Genomic DNA, 20,007 nt, shown 5'->3' with positions numbered 1-20,007 from the left:
AAAACCTTGGCGAAGGTATGCGACAAGGCTGCTTAGCATACATTTAGCACAAGGATAAGGCATAAGGATAGGTGACATTGAAGGTGTAGGCTGGGATTGGATTTTGTAGGACTTTCAATGTGGGGCGTGGGGGAAGGAGAGAAAGAACAATGGAACAGGATCAGTAATCCTGCCTTCCCATGGTAGAGCTGGAGGTAAAACGAAAAATCAGTAATACTTCTCCTGGCTTTATTTAAACGTTTGATATTTTGTTCCTCATAGACCGTTGGCATTGATTTTAATTTTTTAAAATATTGCATTAAAATATTGTTAATCTTGATTACTGAGTTTTTGGCCCTCCCAAGTACCTCCTCGCCTCCCTCTAGTCCCGGCCCTGAGTGAAGGAGGGGAACTTGAAGGAGGGCAGGCATCTGGAGTTAGGAGGAGGCAGTGGAGAGAGGGGCAAACTGAAGTTGAGACAGGAGAGGAAAGAGAAAAGAGAAGAGAGGCAGGCGGGGGGACAATTGGAGTTGAGAAATACAAGGCCAGGGTCCTCTCGTCCCCTTAGATGGGTATAGGCCTAACTAGTGTCCTCAAAGTGAGGGGAGAGGCCTGGTCTCCTACCTCTGGAGCCCTGCTTTTCAAGGTGAGAAATCATAGCTGCCAGTGCCCTCCTGGGAGGTCGCAGAGCAGAATGAAGCCATCCCCAGCCCAGGCATCACCAGTAACCTCCAAGACATGGTCTCTAGCCCTTGTAGGAGAAGGCGGGTGGCCAGTGCTCAGTTCATGCACTTTAAGGCTTCTCAATGCCAAGACTGACCCTGAGCACTCTCCAGCTCTAGCCGCTACTGGAGGATAGTTGAGGAGATGCTGTTGCTTGTAGGAGGCATCCAGGGAAGGCCAGCCTGAGCTGGGTTAGGCTGACAGTCTGGCCATCTCTTTCCCTTTCCATCTGCTGCAGCAGAGGTCAGAGAGGACCCCAGCCTGGCCCGGTCACATATGTCATACAAGCTAGTATGTTACTGAGGATATCAGCCGGGCCTCCACCTACCTATTCCCAACTGGGAAGTGGATTGGGAGCATGGGGGACTCAGGTACCACTTTCCACTGTGGCTAGAAGCCCATGTCAGGGCCAAGTGGTGTGGTGTGCAGGACGGGGCCCCCTGGCTTGGCAGGAACACGAGATAGCAGCTCCTTCATGGCTGGCCACCTAACTCCAACAGGAGGCAGAGGACTGAAGATGCCTCAGAGATGCGTTTGGAAAGTGATTTCACTTGGTCTTTCTGTCTCCTCCTTCAGTGTGATCCTTACATCAAGATCTCCATAGGGAAGAAATCGGTGAGTGACCAGGATAACTACATTCCCTGTACTCTGGAGCCTGTGTTTGGAAAGTAAGTTGGGGGCAACCTGGGTCTTTGGGTGGAGGAGGTGCCAGTCTGGATAACCCACAGCCCAGTTGGGGAGATGTAGCTGCCACTGGGAAGCCCCTGGCTTCTAGAACAAAGCTGTGTTCCCTAAATCTTGCATATCTGGGGAGAGGGTTGGAGCGTAACTTCAGCTAGTTCTTCATTATGTGTGCTAAAGGTTGGAGTCCTGGCAGAATCTCCTAGTTAAACATGTAAACAACCACCTCAAAGATCAGAAATCTAAATGGAAACCCAGAACACGTATTTGCTAATTATTCTCTCTCTTTTTTTAAGATTAACTTTTCTTTTGGGATAATTTTAGGTTTACAGAAAAATTACAAAGATGGTACCATTTCCATATACCCTTCTCTCAATTTCCCCTACTGTCGACATCTTACCAAAACCCATGATATATTTGTCAAAACTAAATAACTGATAGTGGTGCATTACTATTTACTAAACTCTAGACTTCATTAGTTTTTGCCAATTTTCCCATTGATGTCCTTTTATGGTTCTAGGCTCTAATCCAGGATCCCACCTTGCATTTAGTGATTATTATTTTATGGTTGCACATTCATCTGATATGGATATAGATAGAGAGAAGACATGGACTTAAGATAGTAAAAAACTTCTTGAAATCTCAGAGCAGAGAAAGGAAGGATCAGAGCCCACTGCGTGCGAGTAGGTCCCAGGCATCCTGACTTCTGCTGTTTGGATGTGAGCTTAATCAGGCTGAAGAAAGGAAAATTATAGAGGGAGATTGGAGGCTATTTCTCTAGCCCTTGTAGGGGAAGGTGGGTGGCGTTCTGATGCTATCGAGTGACACATTGAATTCATAAACCTGTGTCTATCAAGTTGGTTGTGGTCACTCAGCCCTGCAGCAAGGACCCAATCAGCCTGGGGAAGTGCCATTTTTGAAGGGGAAATGGTCTTGGCCAGTGATGAGCCACCACCAAGCTGGAATTGGAGGGAAAGGCTGCAGGGAAGATGGCAGACGGGAGCTCTATTCGGTGAGCTCCAGTGGCTGGCGGGGGGGCACAGGCTCACAGTGACTGGGCAGCAGTCACTGTTCCACGATGGGGGTGTGGAGGTCAGGACCCAGAACCAGGTCGGGGAGCAAGTGCAGAAACACACACCTCCCACTTTGTTTACCATCTTCCCCAAATCATGGCCAAGCTGGTCTGCCTGGGGTCTCAAGCCTCCCTCAGGTCACAGCAGAAACCTTTTCTTTCGAACAAGCATAACCAAAAGGATATAATCAAAACACAACTTTGTTTTTGTCTGCTAGTATCCCATAAACATTTATTCGTGGGGGTTATCTTCCCTGTTCCCTGAGTGGAAACTGTGGCAGGCAGGCGGGCAGTTTTTCTGCTCACATTTAGACAGTCCACTTTGTCATAAACCCACAGTCCCAACTTGGTAACCAGAATGCCCACTGATGTGTAATTACGAACACCCCGGATGGCTGGAGGGCAGTCATTCCCCTCTCCCGGCTGGTCCACTTTGGGCATAGCTGTGTACAGCATGAGGATGTGCGCGTGGAAGGAAGGCTTTTCCTCCCTCCCTCTCTCTGCCTAGTGTCTCTCCTCTCCCACTCTCTGGCTCCCTTGTTGGAGCCCCAGGTCCCATGGGGCAGGAGAAGCCTTCCTGGAAAAAATAAGGACCGATGGAGTTTTGATAGACTGGGAGGGAGAAGAAAATAGTCTTTTAGGAGGGGTCAAAAACCTTGGCGAAGGTATGCGACAAGGCTGCTTAGCATACATTTAGCACAAGGATAAGGCATAAGGATAGGTGACATTGAAGGTGTAGGCTGGGACTGGATTTTGTAGGACTTTCAATGTGGGGCGTGGGGGAAGGAGAGAAAGAACAATGGAACAGGATCAGTAATCCTGCCTTCCCATGGTAGAGCTGGAGGCAAAACGAAAAATCAGTAATACTTCTCCTGGCTTTATTTAAACGTTTGATATTTTGTTCCTCATAGACCGTTGGCATTGATTTTAATTTTTTAAAATATTGCATTAAAATATTGTTAATCTTGATTACTGAGTTTTTGGCCCTCCCAAGTACCTCATCGCCTCCCTCTAGTCCCGGCCCTGAGTGAAGGAGGGGAACTTGAAGGAGGGCAGGCATCTGGAGTTAGGAGGAGGCAGTGCAGAGAGGGGCAAACTGAAGTTGAGACAGGAGAGGAAAGAGAAAAGAGAAGAGAGGCAGGGGTGGGGACAATTGGAGTTGAGAAATACAAGGCCAGGGTCCTCTCGTCCCCTTAGATGGGTATAGGCCTAACTAGTGTCCTCAAAGTGAGGGGAGAGGCCTGGTCTCCTACCTCTGGAGCCCTGCTTTTCAAGGTGAGAAATCATAGCTGCCAGTGCCCTCCTGGGAGGTCGCAGAGCAGAATGAAGCCATCCCCAGCCCAGGCATCACCAGTAACCTCCAAGACATGGTCTCTAGCCCTTGTAGGAGAAGGCGGGTGGCCAGTGCTCAGTTCATGCACTTTAAGGCTTCTCAGTGCCAAGACTGACCCTGAGCACTCTCCAGCTCTAGCCGCTACTGGAGGATAGTTGAGGAGATGCTGTTGCTTGTAGGAGGCATCCAGGGAAGGCCAGCCTGAGCTGGGTTAGGCTGACAGTCTGGCCATCTCTTTCCCTTTCCATCTGCTGAAGCAGAGGTCAGAGAGGACCCCAGCCTGGCCCGGTCACATATGTCATACAAGCTAGTATGTTACTGAGGATATCAGCCGGGCCTCCACCTACCTATTCCCAACTGGGAAGTGGATTGGGAGCATGGGGGACTCAGGTACCACTTTCCACTGTGGCTAGAAGCCCATGTCAGGGCCAAGTGGTGTGGTGTGCAGGACGGGGCCCCCTGGCTTGGCAGGAACACGAGATAGCAGCTCCTTCATGGCTGGCCACCTAACTCCAACAGGAGGCAGAGGACTGAAGATGCCTCAGAGATGCGTTTGGAAAGTGATTTCACTTGGTCTTTCTGTCTCCTCCTTCAGTGTGATCCTTACATCAAGATCTCCATAGGGAAGAAATCGGTGAGTGACCAGGATAACTACATTCCCTGTACTCTGGAGCCTGTGTTTGGAAAGTAAGTTGGGGGCAACCTGGGTCTTTGGGTGGAGGAGGTGCCAGTCTGGATAACCCACAGCCCAGTTGGGGAGATGTAGCTGCCACTGGGAAGCCCCTGGCTTCTAGAACAAAGCTGTGTTCCCTAAATCTTGCATATCTGGGGAGAGGGTTGGAGCGTAACTTCAGCTAGTTCTTCATTATGTGTGCTAAAGGTTGGAGTCCTGGCAGAATCTCCTAGTTAAACATGTAAACAACCACCTCAAAGATCAGAAATCTAAATGGAAACCCAGAACACGTATTTGCTAATTATTCTCTCTCTTTTTTTAAGATTAACTTTTCTTTTGGGATAATTTTAGGTTTACAGAAAAATTACAAAGATGGTACCATTTCCATATACCCTTCTCTCAATTTCCCCTACTGTCGACATCTTACCAAAACCCATGATATATTTGTCAAAACTAAATAACTGATAGTGGTGCATTACTATTTACTAAACTCTAGACTTCATTAGTTTTTGCCAATTTTCCCATTGATGTCCTTTTATGGTTCTAGGCTCTAATCCAGGATCCCACCTTGCATTTAGTGATTATTATTTTATGGTTGCACATTCATCTGATATGGATATAGATAGAGAGAAGACATGGACTTAAGATAGTAAAAAACTTCTTGAAATCTCAGAGCAGAGAAAGGAAGGATCAGAGCCCACTGCGTGCGAGTAGGTCCCAGGCATCCTGACTTCTGCTGTTTGGATGTGAGCTTAATCAGGCTGAAGAAAGGAAAATTATAGAGGGAGATTGGAGGCTATTTCTCTAGCCCTTGTAGGGGAAGGTGGGTGGCGTTCTGATGCTATCGAGTGACACATTGAATTCATAAACCTGTGTCTATCAAGTTGGTTGTGGTCACTCAGCCCTGCAGCAAGGACCCAATCAGCCTGGGGAAGTGCCATTTTTGAAGGTGAAATGGTCTTGGCCAGTGATGAGCCACCACCAAGCTGGAATTGGAGGGAAAGGCTGCAGGGAAGATGGCAGACGGGAGCTCTATTCGGTGAGCTCCAGTGGCTGGCGGGGGGCACAGGCTCACAGTGACTGGGCAGCAGGGTGGATCTGTTCCACGATGGGGGTGTGGAGGTCAGGACCCAGAACCAGGTCGGGGAGCAAGTGCAGAAACACACACCTCCCACTTTGTTTACCATCTTCCCCAAATCATGGCCAAGCTGGTCTGCCTGGGGTCTCAAGCCTCCCTCAGGTCACAGCAGAAACCTTTTCTTTTGAACAAGCATAACCAAAAGGATATAATCAAAACACAACTTTGTTTTTGTCTGCTAGTATCCCATAAACATTTATTCGTGGGGGTTATCTTCCCTGTTCCCTGAGTGGAAACTGTGGCAGGCAGGCGGGCAGTTTTTCTGCTCACATTTAGACAGTCCACTTTGTCATAAACCCACAGTCCCAACTTGGTAACCAGAATGCCCACTGATGTGTAATTATGAACACCCCGGATGGCTGGAGGGCAGTCATTCCCCTCTCCCAAAGTGGCTGGTCCACTTTGGGCATAGCTGTGTACAGCATGAGGATGTGCGCGTGGAAGGAAGCCTTTTCCTCCCTCCCTCTCTCTGCCTAGTGTCTCTCCTCTCCCACTCTCTGGCTCCCTTGTTGGAGCCCCAGGTCCCATGGGGCAGGACTGAGAGCTGCTCCAGTCTGGCCTTGTGGTGGCCCAGCCAGGATGGGAGGAAAGTGGCTCCTCCGTCTCTCCTCCTCGCTACCACAAGCTGCTTTCACTTCCTTGAGTGTGAGTTGGATGCTAGTCTTGCGTCTCCCATCTGCAAGGAAATGAAAGAGAAGGGCCAGCACCTCCACATTTGACCCCCATAGGGCTGGTGGGTCTCAGAGCACAGCAGGAGCTCTCTCCAAAGAAATTTCTTCACAAACCCTCTCTCCATCCCACTGCAGAAGTAGGTGTGAAGCCCCAAGAGGCCTGAGAGTGGGTCCCAGGCCACCCTCTGCTGAATTCCAGAGCTCTGGCACTTTGTTCTGGAGTTTCACATCTCTTGTCTCCTGGTGTAAACTTCAGTTTTAATGTCTCTTCCAATTCATTCGTTCATTCTGTGGTCCATAACGTGGCTGCTGTATGCCCAGCCCAGATTATTTGGGAAAACCAAACACACACACAAGAGCTACAGGAGACCCAAGGCTTGTGGACTGCAGGGCCGCTCCTGTGAGGAGAGGAAGAGGCCATGGATGGTTTTTAAGCTCTTCCTCTACTTTTGCCATCCTCTTGAGCTTCCAGTGTGTCTGGCGACAACAGGGAGCAGGCATCTTTCTGACATCTGCCCCAACTCCTGCAGGATGTTCGAGTTAACCTGCACTCTGCCTCTGGAGAAGGATCTGAAGATCACTCTCTATGACTACGATCTCCTGTCCAAGGATGAAAAGATCGGGGAGACGGTCATCGACCTGGAGAACAGGCTGTTGTCCAAGTTCGGGGCTCGCTGTGGGCTCCCACAGACCTACTGTGTGTAGGTGCACGGGGACTGGCTGCTTCTCTGATAATCCCACCCCTGAATACTGAGCACTTACTGTGTCCCAGCCCTAGGCTAAGCACTTCACAGGTGTTCTCTCACTCAGTCTAATCGGGGTGTGTCCTGACTCCACAGATAAGGAAGTTGAGGCCCAGAAATGTCATGGGTTGTAAGTGGTGGCATTCATATTTAAACCCGTGTGTCTGACTCCAAGAATCTCACGCTTCATCATCTTTATAATCTGGTTTTCCTTAAGGCACTACTGAGGGCCTGTAGAGGGAAAGAGAAAGGAGGAGAGAAAGAGGAGGGGAGACAGGCAATGGGAAACATGGGCCCCAGCTGGACCCTCAGGGCATTTATGTCAGGTGAGCTCCTGTGTAGATAGCTCCATCCACTTCCTTATCAACTTGGATCTTATTTGGGTCTGATTCTCTAAATCTGGAAATTGGAAGAATCTAAATTCCAATTCTGAGTGTATGAATTTAAACAAATCCATTTATCTCTGGGCCTCGGTTTCTCCATCTGTAAAATGGGGATCCCCTGATGAACAACCACATGGGCACCCTCCGCAAAAGTCAAGGGTGGGTGATGCTTTGCCTATGGGTACACAGGTCATTGCACGTTCCTCTGCCCTCGTCAGCGTCCTGGGGCGTTTCATCTTTGTCTTGTGTTTGGGCTACAGTTCTGGACCGAACCAGTGGCGGGACCAGCTCCGCCCCTCCCAGCTCCTCCACCTCTTCTGTCAGCAGCACAGAGTCAAGGCCCCTGTGTACCGGACAGACCGCGTGGTGTTTCAGGATAAAGAATACACCATCGAAGAAACAGGTGAGCTGCCACAAGACCCTGAAAACACTGTGGGCCCTCCCTCTACCACCTTCTTCCTTGCTGGCTCTCTCCTGTCATAAAGGGGCCAAGTGGATACAACCCACCGCAGCGAGTGTGGTCTGGGATCCTCCAGGGCAACACCAGGCTAACCTTGTGCTTCGTCTTCTGGGGACCAGTGCTTATCTGTGATACCACTGTAAAAAGAAGACGTTAAGGTGGGGCCAAGTCAGAGCTCAGTCCAAGGTTGGGTTTCCCATGAGTTGAGATGAAGGATGAGTCTGAAGTCATGGTCAGAGTGACAGTTAGGATCAGTCTGCTTCTGGCTTTGGGTGGTCAGCCTTCGATTAGAGTTTGGGGTGCAGTGCACCTCTGAGAAACAGTTTTCTATTTGAGTTGCAGCTTGTCCTTGATGATACCTTCTGAGCTCCTGCTCAGAGCTCCTGCACCTCAAGCATCCAAAGTGCAGGCAGGAAGCCCTGCAGCCCCCACTTCGCCCATGGGTCTGCCTAACATTCATGCCTGAGAATCCCACCACATGCTCTCCATGTGTCTGAGTGCCCACAGGCCTACGCTGCCCACCTGGAGCAGCTCAAGAAGCAGAGTGTTTATAGGCCCAGCTGGCCCCTCACCTTCTGCTAGTTTCAGAGACTTTTGATGTCAGAGCTGGTGCCGAGGTTATAAAAGGGAAATGATGGCTTTGACTCCCCTATCCCAGGGGTCCCCAACTCCTGGGCCATGGACCAGTACTGGTTTGTAGCCTGTTAGGAACTGGGCCGTACAGCCGGAGGTGAGTGGCGGGAGAGCAAGCAAAGCTTTATCTGTATTTGCAGCTGCTCCCCAGCGCTAGCATCACTGCCTCAGCTCCACCTCAGATCATCAGGCATTAGATTCTCATAGGAGCACCTGTCTCTGGTGCCAAAAAGGTTGGGAACCGCTGCCCTATCCCAAACCCTCTCCTTCTCTTTCTGTTTTTCTAACCCTCCCAGGTCACGGCTGAGCCAGCTCCTCCTCATTAGGCCCTGACTCCACCCCGCATTGTCTTCCTGTAGAACATGCGTCTATTTTAGGGGTGGTCTCATTTCCTTCTGCTAGTCTGTGAGCAGCTTTAGCACAGGGACCAGGGCTCATGGTCATAAATTTGTAGGAAAGCTGTAGTTGGTGAGGTGTGACGTCAGCCTGTTTTTGCAGATGAGGCTGTTGAAGCCACAAGTGGTTAAAGACCTGCCCAAAGTCACCCAGCAAGTTAGGTACAGAGCCAGATTCCTGGCAGTGGTCTTTCTGCGATGCCTTTCCGCTTCCTTAGTGGCACCTATTAAAGTGGGCAGAACGTGTGTGTGTGTGTGTGTGTGTGTGTGTGCGCGCGCGCGTGTGTGTGTGTGCGCGCGCACGCGTGCATGCATGCATGCACATGAGACCGTGAACCTGGGCACACCTGAGTGTGTATACTTGTGTATACGTATGTGTGTGTAGACATGTAGGCCCTCCTACCCTGTCAAAGTCTCTACCACAAGAGCTCCAAGTTCATGTTGCTGGATGGTTGGTCAGGGTCAGAACCACTCCTAGGCCCTCACTCCATCCAGCACCAGCCCTTGGTTTACCCCCTGGCAGGTAGGAGCTGTACCTGGGAAGCACGATAGAGGAAGGGAGTGTTCATGTCCAGTCATGCGCCTTTCCTAAATGAGTGTGTGGTTTTGACTGCCCTGCTGACCAGCTGGGTGGCCATTCTGTGCTTCATTTCTGTCATCTGTAAATTGGAATAATAGCACTTACCTTCTAGGGTTTTTATGAGGATTGAACCTGTTAATATTTATGAAGAACAGTGCCTGGTTCTTGCTTTATAAGTGTTTGCTGCTATTGCTATTATTTTAGCTATTGCTACTAATAGAACAGCTTGCACAAACCTGAGAATAGTACTAAGATCACTTAGATGCCCTACCATCTCTTGCTCTCTCAGCTCCAGCAGCTTTTTTGTCTTCTCTCTGAAGCAGAGGCTGGCAGAGTCCCGAACCCACACCTGGGCCCAGTGGAGGAGCGTCTGGCTTTGCACATCCTCCAGCAGCAGGGCCTGGTCCCTGAGCATGTGGAGTCGCGGCCCCTTTATAGCCCCCTGCAGCCGGACATTGAGCAGGTAGGGCATCGAACCTCAGGCCCCAGAACCCCGCACCCCGAGCTAGTCTTACTCAAGGAGGGCATGGACATCCCAGAGGCACCTGCAGGGGTCACAGGATTCAGCCAATCCCTCCTTGATGGTATTTCTCTACAGTCTGAGTGGTCACTACTGTTGGCCTTCCAGGGGGCCTTTTGGGCCTGGCCTCAACTGGCTACTTGCAGCCCTCAGGGCCCGGGGAATGAGCCTGAGCGACCCACGCCTTCCCCACATAGGCCAGACCTCTGGCTTCCTGTGAGTCATTCCGAAGCCTCGCTGTTTCAGGCTGGCCTCAGGGTGTCCTTTCCTATCATCAGTCAGGGACGTCTCAGATGGCTGGCTCCATGCTGGGCTGCAGTGGGGAGTTTAGACAGGGCGACAGAGCAATTAACAGGAAGGCGAAGGGCATCCTCCCACGCAAAGGGAGGGTGAGAGGAGTGTTGGCAGCCCCAGGGCGGGTGAGTTTGGGGCTAGGTATTGGAAGAGGAGAAAGAGGGAACAGATTACAGGCAGAGAAGGGCTGAGGCAGCCTTGAAGGTACCTTTAAGGGCATGTGGAGGACACCATCTCAGCTGTTTGGAACTGAGCTCTTAGTGATGTGGCCACTGGCTTCCTAGAGGGGCACAGCAGGTGTTGAAATGTCAGTTCTTACATTCTCTAGTTCTGTGACCCTGCAGAATTTACTTCAATGCCTGCTCCTTCTTCTGTAAGATGAGGACAGAAATAGCACCTGGCTTGCAGAGAGTTAGGGGACTGAGGGGTGGCCGGTTTCCTGTCGTGGAAGTCCTCTGTGCCCTTCTATGAAGAAGCATGCTCTCTGACCCTCTGGGACTTTGTGTACGCCATTCCCTTGGCTTGAAATGCCCTTCTCCTCTTTTCCATCTGGCACACCAAGACTCAGCTCAAATACCACCATCTCTAAGAAGCCTGCTCTGACCCTTGACCCCCAGGCACAGGCCCAAGTCATCAGCCTGGAGGCCAGTGGGCTCACCTTTGTAGTTGGCCCTGTGGTTCCATTTAGGGCACCTCCCCTACAGGATGGTGAGCCTCTCTATGGCAGGGCCTGAATTTTCTCTGCTATTTGCACCGAGTATCTAGCACAGAGCAGGTGGTCAGTAGATGTTGGCTGAATGAAAAGGGTAGTGGGAGAACGGGATCATGTCTCCCCAGGGGAAGCTGCAGATGTGGATTGACCTGTTTCCAAAGGCCCTGGGCCGACCTGGACCTCCCTTCAACATCACCCCACGGAGAGCCAGAAGGTGACTTACCTCAGCTACGGGCTCTGGGCTGAATGGGGTGGTGGGATAGATCCAGTCAACTTGGGTGGGACAAAGAAGCTGTTCTTGGGCCAGGCTTTGGGCTACTAGAGCCACAGGGTACTGCTCTTGTGTGGGCCTGGACAAGTGATCAGTCAGGCAAGCATTGGGTGGGCCGGCCTCTTGGCTTCTCAGTCAAGGACCGCCCATACTTTGAAATCCATGTGATTTAAGCCATTCTTCTTCTCCACAGGTTTTTCCTGCGTTGTGTTATCTGGAACACCAAGGATGTGATCCTGGATGACCTCAGCATCACAGGAGAAAAGATGAGCGACATTTATGTGAAAGGGTAGGGAGTTACCCTCCTTCCCACCTATCCCAGTTCCACTGAGTCAGCTCTTTTCCCTGTGGGGTGGTACCCCATTGGGAAGGGGGGCTTTGGTAAAGGGAAGGAGGAAGATAAGGAAGGAAGGAGGGTCTTATGGGCATGGTCTCTGCCTCTGGGGAGTTGTTCCCCACTAGATTTCTTCTTCCACATTGATCTTTGAGTTGAATTTATGAGGTTTGAGGATGTCCCTCAAGAGAAAATTTAGAATGTTTAAAAATTTGTGTCACATTTGGCTCGTCATGGAGATTTCTTGGGAATTATTTTTGCTTTACATTTACTGAGTTCCTTTCCCTTCTTAATTCCTCATTTGCCTAAGTTGAGGATGCATTTTGTGGTGGAAACCTTAATTATAAATGTTCTCTAAAAACGCGTATGTCTAGTTGGATGGTTGGCTTTGAAGAACACAAGCAGAAGACAGACGTGCACTATCGGTCCCTGGGAGGCGAAGGCAACTTTAATTGGAGGTTCATTTTCCCCTTCGACTACCTGCCAGCTGAGCAAATCTGCACCATCTCCAAGAAGGTGGGTCTTGTTCTCGTCCCCAAAGTTGCTAATTCCTGGCTTCCTAATGTCCGGGTGATCGCACTGCTGGGCCATCGTTACGCTCTCACCACGGCCCCGCCACTGTCGGGACAAGCACTGCCATTGCTGCATAATGACCATTATCATTGTCCCCATCACTGCCAACGTCGCCACCACCACCACCATCGTCCCGTCACTGTGAGTGTCACCGTCATCGCCATTGTCCCCATCAATTGTGCCATTGCCACAGCTTCCGCCATTGCTCCATCACCGCCGAAGCCGCCAGCGCGATCCCCAGCACGGCTCCGCTCGCATCGGCACCGCCATCGCTAGCATGGCCGCCATGCCGCAGCCACTCCACGCCAGCGCGGCACCCACTGTGTGTAGCTAAGTCCAATTCCTAAAACCACTGCCTTTCTCCCAATTCTAGACAAACCATGCGGAAAGAAGGGTCATGGGGTCAGGGCAGAGAGAACATTTTTAGGGAAACCCAGTATGGCCATCAATGGGCCAGTGGGGCAGACTGTGTTGGGAGAGCTTCCCAAGAGGGCCTACCCGGAGTATGGGCTGGGTCGTCCCCTGGATTGGGTGTCCTCAGCTAGGTCCCTCCTGCTACCTGGTTTCCCGCATTTTTGTGTCTGGTGCCTGTAGTTACTGTCCAAATTGGAAAGTCACTAGGAATGACTCTGCCCACAAAGCCATTGTCCTTCTCTCTCTGCCTCCCTTCTCTTACCCCAAGTTGAAGTCACCTGGGAAATCTGGTCAGCATCCCCAGGAGGGAGAGGTGGATTCAGGGACCTCTGCTGTTTGTGTCTCCGCACCTCCTAGTGTAGGTCTCTTCAGGGTCATACACTCTTTACTCCTGAAATCGGCAGATCCCGAGGCAGGTGGCCTCCTTCCTGGTGGCACCACACCTGGCCTTAGAGAGCAGACCCAGAGCACAGTGAAGAGGGTGCTGTGGGCAGTGAGGGCCTCACGGTCAGGCTACGGGAGGCAGAGGCACCTCTGTTGGAACTTCTGACAACCCACGTCCCACCTAGAGTCAATTCTGTCTTGAGGTGCTCTCCTGTTCGACAGAGTAAATGCTTCTCTGGTGTTTTGGTTGTGCTGCTCAAGACTTCAGGCCACAAAGCTTCTAGGGCTTCTCTTTCTTTCCTGAATGGTTGAGTGGCTTAAAGAAGGGAAGTTATATATAATGTATATCAGCCGACTAGGTCTTCTTAATTCTCTTCATTACGACCTTTCTGCGTGACCCCCTCCTGACTCAACACTTTAGAGAAACCAGAATGTTCTGTGGAACATTCTGAAACCATCAGACAAAAGAATATGATTGAAACAAAGTTAAATGAATTTTTTACCCAGAGATTGCTGCATTGTGCCTGCCAGAAAGCGCAATTTAGCCATGGCCTTGTGTTCTGTGCAGTCAAGGAAAGCCTAGCCCGTTTGTAGGCCTGGTCTTGTGTGCCTTTACTCAGTGTGTGTGTCTATCACAAGATGTTTCCATAACAGAGCAAATGCTGCATTTGTTGGAGAGGGTTCCAAATCAAACCAACGCTGCCTCTCTTTGCTATGGTCAGGGAGGAAGAGGGGGCTGGGAACGGGGCTGGAAGGGCTGAGGCATCCTGCGCACCGACTCAGGTGTTCACCAAGCCCCGCAAGGGGCTAGGTGTGGATGGGAAACTGAGGCCGAGAGACATGGATTGGCCTCCTCAAATGGGAGGTGAGATAACTCCTTCATTGTGACAGGTGGAGATGTGGGCAAGGAGTCACAGGAAGCAAAGGCTTTTGTTTTTTCCTACAAAACAGGAGGAGAGATAGTCTTCCGGCACAGTGGCAGGTGATTTGAGACAAATGAAAAAGGCTGGAAGTAGCTGTTATGTTGAGCGAAGGAGAGAGAGGGAAAGAGAGAGAGGGAGAAAAAGAGAGTGGGAGAGGGAGGGAGAGCGAGCTAACTGGTGGTACAGAGAAGGATTCCCTGGAAGTTCTGAGTGCTCAGTTGGGGTTGCTGGTTAAGAATCTGAGGTGCTTCCATTCTGGCAACGATGGGGTTTCATATCTGAATTATAGGCACCAGCAAGGAGGAAGGAGAGAGTTGGGTTGATGCATGGGGGCGTAACTCATAGGCCTGGCTTAGCCTTGAAAGGATGAGAGGCTTATGGGGACTGAGGGGTGGAGAGGAGGAAGAGGAGTCAGGAGTCCAGGAGAGGCGCCCAGGAGTGGGGAGGGCCGAGGGAACTGGAATTCCGTGTGGTGCGAGGTTCCTGGAGAGGGTGGCTGGAGGGAAGAGTGGAGGAGGTCAGAAGAGGAGGTCGAGAAACAGAGTCCAGGGGGTTCTGAATTCAACCAGGAGAGTGAAGGAGGAACTGGCTTGACTCAGGCAGAACCAGCGGGTCCCTCTGTGGGAGAAGGGACCCTGGGAGGCAAGTGGAGCCGAGCCCACAGTGGGGAACCAATGAGCCTGTCTGGACTCAAGGACTGTCTGGGGTGGGTTTGTTTGGGGGCACTGCACAGCCTCTGGGCTCCTTGGTCCTGCCGCAGAGCCAGCCCTCTGCCGAGGGGTTCAGGGCCTCTGGCAGGCAAGCCCTCCAGGGACCCCATTAACCAGACGAGACTGTCGTAAAGTACAAGGTCTCCTTTCATCCGGCTGCTTTGAACCACCGCTGGTTGCCCTGGCCGGCTCCCCACCTGGAGCCCAGCACACCCACCGGGGCCTGCCTGCGCGTCAGGCACCCACCCTGCAAATAAACAGCTAGTAAAAGGGCCCAGACCAGGAGCGTAATGAGCGCCTGGGACCTGGGGGGCCATTCCCCAGGCTGGAGCCCCAGCCCAGCTGCTCCCACCAGGGGCCGTTTGAACCTCTGGCTCATTATTGAGCCCATAAACCAGGCCGGCCAGAGGAATGGAGGCTGCTGGCGGCCTGTGCAGGCAGGCCTGTGGTGCTGGCCATAAAAGCCCCGCCAGAGGAGGGAGGCACCTGCAGGAGGGCTGGGGCCGGAAAAGGGGGAGGCACCAGACGGGCTGGGGGCTGAGGGGCCAGCTGGGGACCTGAGTCCCTTCACCAGCTCAGGCAGCAGTCCAAACCGTGGCCAAGTGTTTGCAAGGTGGCCAGTCTTCTCGGGGCATGGTCTTTGGTTCGGGAGCTCTGTGGGCCTGTGTGACCTGGGGTGGCCACCTGGCGGGCATGGATGGCCCTGACTGGGTAGCAAGGCTGTGTATGCAGGGCACCCAGGACCAGACAAACCCTGTGTGGTCAGCAGTGCTTCCTGACTCCCTAGGGAGTCTGCCCCTCTGATATTTGGTCCAGGCCTCTGCTATGACCTGGCACTGATGACCTGGCACCCATGGTCTATAGGATGGTCAGAATGTTTCCTGTCCTTGCCACCCTCTTAGGTCAAGCTACAATGAGAGGACAGAGAACAGGAGTGAGCAGGGACGCCCAGTGACAGTCTTTTGAGTTGAGTGTGGCTAAACCCATGGTAAACCCAAGCCTTGGTGAGCCCAGGCTCCATCCCTCAGCTGCTCCACGGGGCGTCCAAGGGAAGGGGCCCAGGATGACGCTGTTTCAGGATGACTAGTCTGAGGGTGTTGGGATGGGGAGAACAGAAGGGTGACGAACTTTCTAGCACCAGGGGCTTTTGATTTACCCCAGGGCAAGCTCTTGGAGGTAAAGGTGGCTGAGTTGGCATGCCGAGGGAGGATCTTGGATCACTGCCCCCTAGTGTCACCTCCTTACAGCAGTGTGTCAAGGGGATCCTTTTGGCGACAGTCAGGGTGGGGTGGGTGACCTCGGGTTCTAAGCCAGCCCACCCTGTCCCCAAGATCACATAAGCAGATCAGGATTTAGAGGTGAGAGCAGGATTCTGGAACCTGACTGCCTGGGTGTGAACCCTGGCTTGCCGCGTCCCAGCAGTGTGACTCACAAGGTACTTGCACTGGTTTCCTCAGCTCTGAGGATAGTATCTCTCTTGTAGGTTGTCCGAAGTATAAATGAGTTCATAGTGGCAAAGGGCTGGCTTATAAGAAGTACGATATTAATATTGTTATTAGCCGTCAGGTCTTGGGTAAACTCTTAACTTCCCCAAGCCTGTTTCATCATCTGTAAAATGAGAGTGAGAAACTTGACTCACAGAACTGGGAAGATTAAAAGAGCTCCCTATGCGAAGAGAGCCTGCATGGTACCCTCCCGGTCCTTGAACGCTGCTCTCTGGGGCCTCATCAGTCTTCCCACCGGGACCTGGCTCTGGCAAGTCTCTAAGGGGTGTCCCACTCTACTGCTTCCTCCAGGCAGCCTTCCAGGCTGGCAAGGACCACTGCCTCTCTCTAATCTTGCCTTCTTGCTTCCTTCTCTGCTCTTCCTCTGGTCAGGATGCTTTCTGGAGGCTGGACAAGACTGAGAGCAAAATCCCAGCGCGAGTGGTATTCCAGATCTGGGACAACGACAAGTTCTCCTTTGACGACTTTCTGGGTGAGCACTGCTTCCAGTCTGCACCATTCTGCACATTGGGGGCTGCCCCACAACCCCCGCTGTGTGTGTGTGCCACTCTTGGCTGGCTAGCAGGAGACGCAGTCCTATTTTCTGCCCTCAGGGAGCTCAGCGTCACCGGTCCCTGGTGCTGAGTGAGGTCTGTGACAGAGTAGTGCCAGAGTAATTGGAGAGGCCAGCGGGGTGGGCCTGTCAGCATAGGTGTCATTGAACACTGGGCTGTGTTGGATGGTAGGACTCAGATAGGTAAGGAAGAGAGGGAAGCAGAGGTCGAAGGCAATGCAAGCATACACTGGCTGTCACTGGCTGTCACTGGCTGTCTGGCCTCAGGCTTGACAGGATGCTCCCACCCCACAGCCCTCAGTCTAGATGCAGACTGAGCCCAGCGAGGGCCTGGAGTCGCTCTTCATCCTTGTGTCCAAGTGATGACCGGATACGTGAACACAGCTCTGTCTCCCAAGCCCCAGACAGGATTCTTTTGGGGTAGAAGTGCACTGAAACCCTGAGCTGGGGAGCAGGGAGTGCCGGGCTGAAGGATGTGGTGGAGACAGTGCTCTCGCAGGGGTGAGATGTGGGGCAAGGAGGATGGCACTGTATGGCGCCAGCAGGCTGGACTGTAACAGTCCCATCACAGCTATAAAAGTTACCCAGGAAAATGTGGTCTATACATACAATGGGATAGTCTTCAGCCGTAGAAAGAAATGAAATACTGGTGCATGCTACAACAGGGATGAACCTTGAAAACATGCTAAGTGAAAGAAGCCAGACACAGACAGACACATAATGTGTGATTCCACTGATATAAAATGTCCACAATAGGCCGGTCTATAGGGACAGAAAGTGGGCTCATGGTTCCCAGTGCTGGGAGAAAAGTGGAGTGGGGAGTACTGCTAATGGGTATGATGTTTCTTTTTGGGGCGATAAATTTGTAATTAAAATGACACTTTTTGTGTTATACAGATTTCACCACAATAAAAACAATTGAAAAGTGATGGATGATAGATGTAGACAGTGGGTAAATGAATGGATCCGAGCACAGTGAGAGGAACAGCTGAGTGGGTGATAAGTTCTGTTAAGACGAATCAGTAAGGGTAGATTAGCGGGCACGTGGACATGTGAGTAGGGGGGTGGGAAGCTGTACAGATGGAATAAGAGGCCATGGATGGGGAGCTGGCGTTTGAGGGATTTGACCTGTGACCAAGCCCATGGATAGGGGCTGAGGAGGTGACTGAGTTTTTTTGGAACCTGCCCAGCCCCTTGGCTGCCTGTGATTGAGAAACCCTCCACCAAAGAACCCCTTTCTGTCACAGGCTCCTTGCAGCTGGATCTTAACCACATGCCCAAGCCTGCCAAGACAGCTGAGAAGTGCTCCTTGGACCTGCTGGATGACACGTTCCACCCGGAGTGGTTTGTGTCCCTTTTTGAACAGAAAACCGTGAAGGGCTGGTGGCCCTGTGTGGCAGAGGAGGGGGAGAAGAAGGTGCTGGCGGTGAGTTGCTTCTCCCAGCCCGGTGGAGGCGCGGGAGCCACTCTTCACTGGGCATCTCTGGGTCGTTCTCCCTCTCTCCTGTCCCCCTCTCTGTTTTCCAAGGCACCGTCCCTTTTCCCTTCCAGTTGCCGGCTTCCTCTCCTCGAGGCGCACATTCCAGGGAAGCCTATTTAAATGGAAAGATGCCCTTCTCTCTCTCGAACTCTGGCTGTTTTCTGCTCCTTAGCCTTCACAGTGACCTGTGTGCTGGGTTCCCCGCTGGCTGGGCCTCCTGTGGAGGACAGGGGTCTTGCCTCTCATTTGAGCAGGACCCTGTGAGGGACTGTCCTGGTACCACTGTCCCTGCCCAGAGGTATGAAAGGGGACTGTGAACTGTCCTTCCTCTGCAGAGGAAGTGAATCTCTGACAGTTTGCTTCAAAATGGCAGGCAGCCAGCCAACTCCTAAAGTGGCCCTTGAAATAAAATATCCTTATTGTTTAAGGAATTATAAAAATGAACAAGAAATAACTAACATTTCAAAAGAGCACAAAAGAAGTAAAAAGGAACGTTAAACACTTAAAAAGGTTTATTTCTCCTAGTAATTAGATAGGGGCATATTTTTTAAAGTAAAAACATTTTTTGCCTATTAAATTATAACTACAAAACTAGAAATGCTCATTGCTGGTGAAGATACAGAGATAGGCCCCTCATTTACTACTGCTGGGAGCGCTAATGTTTTCACTATTGGGGAAGCAATTTGGTAATATACAACAAAAGATTTGACAATCTTTATGCCCTTGGCCTCTGTCATTCCACTTCTAAAATCTCTCCTAAAGAAATAACTAGCTAAAATAAAAAAAAAATTAGGTTTGGGGTGTTCATCGCAGCATTATTTATAATATTAAAGAGTTGGAAATAATCTAAATGAACCAAAATAAGTAGTTTACAAAATAAATTATGACCAACCATCCCATAGAATGTCTTAAGGCCATTAAAAAGCAAACTTTAAAGAATTTGCGATTGCATAGTGAAATAGAGTATATTCTTAAGTGAAAGAAGTAAGCTGCAGAACTATGTATATACACAGTGTGATGTTTCATATACATGCAGAGAAAAACAATTCGGATGCACAAAAATATTAGCAGTCTTGTCTCCACATAGTGGAAGGTTGGCTGTTATTTTTCTTCCTTTATATGGGCAGACCTTGGAGATATTACAGGTTCAGTTTTAGACCACCGCAATAAAGTGAATATCGCAATAAAGTGAGCCACACAAATTTTTTGGTTTCCCAGTGCATATAAAAGTTATATTTATAGTATACTGTAGACTATTAAGTGTGCAATAGCATTATGTCTATAAAAACAATGTACATACCTTAATTAAAAGTACTTTATTGCTAAAAAATGCTAACCATCATCTGAGCCTTTAGCGAGTCGTAATCCTTTTGCCGGTGGAGGGTCTAACCCTCAATTTGTAAAAAACGCAGCATCTGTGAAGCGCAGTAAGCAACGCACAATAAAACAAAGTATGCCTGTGTATTTCTTTAGATTCAAAATGTTCTACCGGAATCAGGTCAACCCAATATCATTTAAAAAATAAAGTGGCTCTTACATTTGTCCTGGTCTGGCTCTCTCCAGGTCATGGGGCGGAGCCTTCGTGCCCCTGACCAGGCCCCCTCTGCCCCGCAGGGCAAGCTGGAGATGACGTTGGAGATAGTAGCAGAGAGCGAGCATGAGGAGCGGCCTGCTGGCCAGGGCCGGGATGAGCCCAACATGAACCCCAAACTCGAGGACCCAAGGTCAGTGCCCAGCCTCCAACCCCTGATGCCTAGAGTTATGAAAGGTGTAGCCACAGCACGGGAGGCCCACTGCATAGTCATGCAGAGGTCACAAGGCCCACATAGCCCAGAGAGGGCCACACGGTGTTAAGGGGCAGGTGACAGAC

At 51.0% G+C, this 20,007-nt stretch overlaps 1 protein-coding gene across 1 annotated transcript in view; it reads left to right on the top strand.

The window, feature by feature from the left end:
- DYSF (dysferlin) overlaps positions 1-20,007 on the top strand; it is a 211,933-nt gene that overhangs the window by 183,901 nt on the left and 8,025 nt on the right. The window contains exons 44-53 of the mRNA XM_023533853.1: positions 1,279-1,370; positions 6,801-6,971; positions 7,657-7,799; positions 9,788-9,927; positions 11,116-11,204; positions 11,455-11,550; positions 11,970-12,111; positions 16,477-16,576; positions 17,905-18,083; positions 19,752-19,861. Of these exons, the coding sequence (XP_023389621.1) occupies positions 1,279-1,370; positions 6,801-6,971; positions 7,657-7,799; positions 9,788-9,927; positions 11,116-11,204; positions 11,455-11,550; positions 11,970-12,111; positions 16,477-16,576; positions 17,905-18,083; positions 19,752-19,861 (1,262 nt within the window). The remainder of the gene's footprint in view (positions 1-1,278; positions 1,371-6,800; positions 6,972-7,656; positions 7,800-9,787; positions 9,928-11,115; positions 11,205-11,454; positions 11,551-11,969; positions 12,112-16,476; positions 16,577-17,904; positions 18,084-19,751; positions 19,862-20,007) is intronic.

The sequence above is a fragment of the Pteropus vampyrus genome, unplaced genomic scaffold (genome assembly GCF_000151845.1).
Source record: "Pteropus vampyrus isolate Shadow unplaced genomic scaffold, Pvam_2.0 Scaffold113, whole genome shotgun sequence".
Lineage (NCBI taxonomy): Eukaryota > Metazoa > Chordata > Mammalia > Chiroptera > Pteropodidae > Pteropus > Pteropus vampyrus.
The sequence above is the reverse complement of the archived record's forward strand: the minus strand, read 5'-3'. Positions and strand labels throughout refer to the sequence as shown.